We start from the raw sequence: 5,849 nt of genomic DNA, 5'->3' as shown, positions 1-5,849 counted from the left end.
ACAAGTCGCCATATTTATGGCAGTAATCTTAAACAAATTCAATTTCTCCAAAGACAAGTCTAGAGAATGTGATCTATGTGTCAGTGGAAGATAGAATCTGTGAAGTTTTTTTTTTTCGTGGTTTTAAAGAGTCTTTGATAATTGTAGTGAATTATATTAAGACGGCCTCTTTCAGTTGTCATCGGCTCGCTTGCGTTTGAATAAAACACCGGTCGAGGGCTTGTGGGCGGCTTTTTCTCCTTCAACTGAGGGCCAGCCAAATCGTCCTTCATTGTCAAGACGGCCAGATAAACCCATTGTGTCAAAATTACCATGCACAAAAACTAGCGGAGATCCATATAAGTGGCCTATTGTGGATTAGGAATTATAATTTGCCGCTTCAGAGAGCGAGCCGCCATTATTTGGGAAGAGGGAAAGCGCGTTATTGCTTCGAGGCGGTGCACTTTGGTTCACAGCTTTTCTCGCTTCTCATATTAAACGGCCAGAAGGTGATTGTTCTCAAACAGATTGCCTCCTCGAAACGGTGTCGAAAGACGCTTCTCAAAGTTATTGACATTTATAAATGAGTGAAAATTAGGGCCGCGCATGTTAAACATCGTCACTTCAATAGGGGTCACAAACCTTTACTTAGACGTCCATCTCGACCGTCACATAAAGTCATTTTACAATTGACACTTGTGTACCATGACGGAAAAACCAGATTAGTGCCGAAAAGCACGACCACTGAATTGCACCTCGTTACCAACACAGCGTTAGAATGTCGGGTTTAATAATATAAGTACTTCAAGCATTGCCTTTAATTAAGGTTATTGCAGGACTCGATAATAAATTATGGAACTGCCGGAGAAACCACAAAGAACAACAATTGCATTAAAAGTGCTTTCTCAACAAAACAGTCAAAACACGCAAAATAAACTCGCTCGTGTTTGCCTCGCGGGGCTATGAACTCTTCCTTATCTAGTGATTTGATCTAGGGGTTAAACTACTCCAGCGCAATGTCATTTTCGTTGTCTTATTATTTCACACCAAGTACGGTATGTTTGACTTTGAGAGCGGTCCAATAATTATTAATATTCCCTAAGCAAAGAAGAGTTTATTGAGCATTGACGTGATTGGCCGGCCTCTTTGCACTCCGTCAAACTCATTCTGCCAATGTTTATTGCTAAATTTCCTAACTTGTGCATTTCAATTACTTTTCGTCGTTCGCGGCCGCCGATTGGTCCACGCTCCAAAATTTAAATATCTATGGTTAATTACTTCTCTGACATATCGGAACGAGGTGTGACTTTTATTCATTGACGGCTAATTAGGAAGCTGCTTGGATCGACGGAGTAATAATTTCATTTCGGCTCGATCATCTGTTCCTGTGATAGTTTATTAGTACCTCGCGCTGCGCAGTACTGTGGTCATTTCGAGCAAAAGAACAACGAGGCAGCACACGCTATGCACACGGACGAGAAGAAGCAACCCACATCGTTTACCGTGAACCATATCTTACAGGCCGCTGAGAATACAATGTCTACTGAAAGACCAAGAGAGACAGAGAGCGCAAATACGGACGAAACCAGCGAAGATACGAATGTCAAGATTACCCTGGACGAAGCGGATTTGTGGCGGCGATTCAAGTCACTGACTAACGAGATGATCGTCACTAAAAACGGAAGGTGAGCAAGCCAAAATCTAAAATCAGTGGAAAATCAGTCTGAGCGAAGGGAATGAAATTTTTGTGTTTCTATTTTCAGACGGATGTTTCCCGTGCTCAAGATCAATGTGTCTGGTTTGGAGCCCAAGGCAATGTACTCATTCCTGCTTGATTTTGTATCGGTTGATGGTCATAGATGGAAGTACGTGAATGGAGAATGGGTCTCGGGTGGAAAACCAGAGCCTCCAACTCCGAGCTGCGTTTACATTCATCCCGATTCCCCGAATTTTGGAGCGCACTGGATGAAACAACCGGTGGTGTTCTCAAAAGTCAAGCTTACCAACAAACAAAATGGCAATGGACAGGCAAGCGAATTTTGCTTTTATCAAATACGTTTTATTTTGTCCAATATGAAAGGGAAAAAAAATACTTCGTTAATCAGGTAAACTAATCATGCACTAAAAGAAAATTCATTTCTTTATTCCGCCAGTTTGCTCGGGGTAAAATCTAATAATGTCCAGGTAGTTGATTGTTAGTGTTTAATATTGCTCACAAAGAAATTAACTCCTGAATGAAACACGTGAATTTAAGTATCACTCGCCTTTTCATAAACGATATTTTTGATGGTACAAAAACAGATAATTATTAAATGGCAGTGTTCTTTTTCTTTAACAGATTATGCTGAATTCCTTGCACAAGTACGAGCCAAGAATTCACATCATCCGAGTTGGTGCTCCAGAAAGTAACAGGACTGTCGTATCTCACTCGTTTCCAGAAACGCAATTTATTGCGGTGACGGCTTATCAAAACGAAGAGGTACAATCGGCTTTAAATTGAAAATTTGCTTTCGCAGTTTGAGGTCTTTCTTTCAATAGTATCCTAGGAAATCTAATAAATCTAAAAACAATTGCTTTCTTTTCTTATCTTTCGCCAGATTACCAGTTTGAAGATAAAATATAATCCATTCGCAAAAGCTTTCCTGGACGCTAAGGAAAGGTGGGTTGAAAACCGTGCGCCAGTTTGATTTGAAAGTAGGCCGTTTAAGTGGAGCAAACAGCTGATTATTTCCTTGACCCCTTAACTAAAGTTTAAATATTTCCCACCCTAGGCAAGAACAGAAAGAGGCGCTTGAGCAGGCAGTGGAATCGCACTCCGCGTATTCGCAATGTGAGTTTGTTATTTCACAACAAATTGATTTGTTATCTTAAGAGATGTTTGTGAATTGCACACTTGAAACTTGGTCAATCGTATGTTGTGTGTTGCTTTTTGAGGGCACTTTCAAACTGTGCCCTCCGATTAGAGCGTCGCTTTGCAGTTTGCGCTTAAGTGCGCGTGTCAGCAAATTGTCGAAAATTATTAATGCCCGCGGTTTTCAGACGAGAAATTCTTAGAGCAGTCGACACTTGAATGTTCGATTTAGCATCGTAGAGAAGTTGTCACTTGGTTAAATTTTACGTTCGCAGTTCGCACCTATGCTATCAATCCGCGTACAAAATTGTAGCACTAAAGTTCGACTTTTCCCTAAGGGAAGGAGTGTGCATGTTACTTTAGAGTTCTTTGTTGCGACCAAGAAGCCCGAAGAAGTGAGAAATAAGGTTCATTTTTGTTCACACATTTTTCACGCTACGCGCGCTATCTCGCATACATTTTCACCTCGAACGCGATTTTTTGTGTTTTAGATCTTGTACGTTATAGAAAGTTTCCGATTTGTTGATCAATGCGTTTATATATTTTCTTTTCTTTTCCAGATGGATGGTTCTGCGCTGCCCCTTCACCTGTGTACCAGCATCACCATCATGCGAGACCATACGCACACATTCCTTCCTCGCCATACGACCGTTTAGGAATCAGAAGTCATCGCCCCTCTCCGTATCCTAATCCTTACCACAAGCGAGCAGATTTACCAACACAAGGTAATTACTTTCTTAACTCTTTACCCTAAGGAAAATTTCAACAGTTTTTTCTAAACCCCCGCCTTAGAGAAAATAGACAACTCAACAGCATCACGAGAAAGTATCTCAGCCTAGACATCAGTTTTTTTTAACTGGTCGCACGTTAGCGCTTCATCCAGCGGAATAAAACCTAAAAAACCAACTTGCATAGCTCATGGTTAGAACCTAACAGAAACGACGTTATTACTTTTCTCTCTATCCTTGTAACTCGGAAGAATTTTAATCGACAAGGCAGTTTCTGACGGAATGCTCAAAAGCGGATATACACTTAGCCAAAGTAAATTTTGTGTCAATTTTGCGAGTAATTCTTGACGGGAATTTTATTCCTGTCATTTTTTTTCCTGGACGTCAACAGCTCTATGCAAATAAAGAAATGTGATTCACTTTTTGTTAAAGCATTTAACCTTGAAAAAAATGGATGACTGTAATAATCACCAGGTAAAGCCTCATAAGAAGAACGTTTAATAAAAATTTAGCTCATCCCGCAAGAAGAGAGTAAGACAAAACTCACTTTTTTAGATAAAAAGTGCCGAAACAAAAGACCTCTGATTACAAGCATTCTTTGTACAAGGCGTGCTCTCGGAACAGTGAGATTAAAATATTCGGTTTTTAACTCGAACGTAGTATCCGTTTGGCACTCGAAACGAATATTTTTTATTGAAATCTTTTTTTGAAGCTTTGTATGTTGCGCGGTTTGTGCAGCTGCCTTCTCATATTGTTGAGAGAAGAATACACTCAGACACGACACACAATGGGTCAATCGACCAAATGGCGCGGAGAGAACTTCTAAAGTCCTTGTTAGCTATCAAAGGCGTCCACAGCGACTTAAACAAACCTCCCCAAAGGCCTGAAAATTGTTATATTTTCTTATCATTACCAGAAACTTGAGGAACAACCCTTGACTTTGATCGTTCTTAGCCGAGTGCTCCCTTTACAAAAGGTTTCACCTCGAAGCTTATTTTTTCAAAGCAGTTCTTTTATGAAAAGAGAATTGACAACTTGGCACGAGCACCGCCAAACAAAAGATTTTCACGTTCTGCAAAATTTGAGTTTTGTGTTTGTGAAACCGCCTTTGAAAAACAAAATGGCAACAACTGCGGTAAAGAGTTTATTGCACGCGAAGAAAACAACGCAAAGTTGCGGATTTTCCTTTACTTGAATGCCAGAAATGGTTTAAACGGCATCCTTTGAAACCGTGAATTGAAAATTGCTTTTGGTTCGCTCTGTAACCTCTAGCAACGGATGATAATCTTGTCATAAGGGACACGCTAAAATGGCGTCTCTTTATTCCTTTACTTTCAAACAAAAAGAGGAGACCCTTTCCAGGATAACCGTCTACGCAAAGTGGGAATCTATTGAAAAAACGTGACGCAAATAGAGGTGCCTTCGAGACGGTGTTTGTGGCGTCGAAATTAAACAGTCGGCACTTTGAGTTGAATAGTTCCAACTAACCATTCAGTTTTTCAGTTTTCGTTTAATTTTTTTACAGACATTGATCGTTCAACTTTTCACTTATTCTTCAAGAAATTTAAACAATTCAACATTTCAAAGTCGTTTCAAATAAATCTTTTTACACACGCCCATCCTCAATACACTTCATAAACTCCATACTTGTGGGTTAAACAGTGGATGTAGCTGGTGCCCCACTTTAAGGTGTTTTTGAAAGTTCGGTCCGCACTGCTGTGATTTTAAACCCGTTTTTCTGCTTCTTTGAAGTTAATTCTCGTATCTTCTCTTGTATTTTTTAGTGGGACACGCGCCACAGTACTTCCCAAGTGAATCAAATCAACTTCTTTTACCTGGTCCTTCCGCGCTGGACAATATCTCCATGCCAACTGCATCCTTAGCTCCGCATTCTCACCACACGCCTGCCGGTCCACATCAGCTTCACCCCGGTTTGAGTCCGTTCATGACTAATTCTTCTTACAGCTCTTCCTCGAGACCAAGTATCGACATGGACTTGGCGCACAAAGAGAACGATAGAACTAAGTGTATTCAAGCGCCAGGGATCTCGCTTCATCCAACATGGAACACGCTGGGTCAAGCCTGAATTTTGTAAGGACGAGTTTTCTTTTCACAAGCATCGCCACCGTTTAAAGACAAATTAGCTGAACAATTTTAGGCACTGGGAAAAAGAAACTGTATAAGAAAAGACTACAAGAATTGTGTTAAAGAAAAAGGAGTAGGGCTGAATGCGTTTCGATTCCAAATAACCATGGTAAAATCTCTGAAAACAAAATGCTGCCCGACAACTG

General features: G+C 40.5%; 1 protein-coding gene across 1 annotated transcript; it reads left to right on the top strand.

Annotated features, from left to right (window-relative positions):
- The first annotated feature begins 1,443 nt into the window (after positions 1-1,443).
- On the top strand, positions 1,444-5,644 carry LOC146471298 (T-box transcription factor T homolog 1-like). The gene is made up of 7 exons (XM_085121085.1): positions 1,444-1,664; positions 1,743-2,007; positions 2,318-2,458; positions 2,577-2,638; positions 2,751-2,809; positions 3,391-3,555; positions 5,343-5,644. The coding sequence occupies exons 1-7, from the start codon at positions 1,444-1,446 to the stop codon at positions 5,642-5,644; spliced, it is 1,215 nt and encodes a 404-aa protein (XP_084977211.1).
- Positions 5,645-5,849: the final 205 nt, after the last annotated feature.

This window comes from Pavona decussata, unplaced genomic scaffold (assembly GCF_977016875.1).
Source record: "Pavona decussata unplaced genomic scaffold, jaPavDecu1.1 SCAFFOLD_105, whole genome shotgun sequence".
NCBI lineage: Eukaryota > Metazoa > Cnidaria > Anthozoa > Scleractinia > Agariciidae > Pavona > Pavona decussata.
This window is presented reverse-complemented; position numbering and strand designations above follow the sequence as displayed.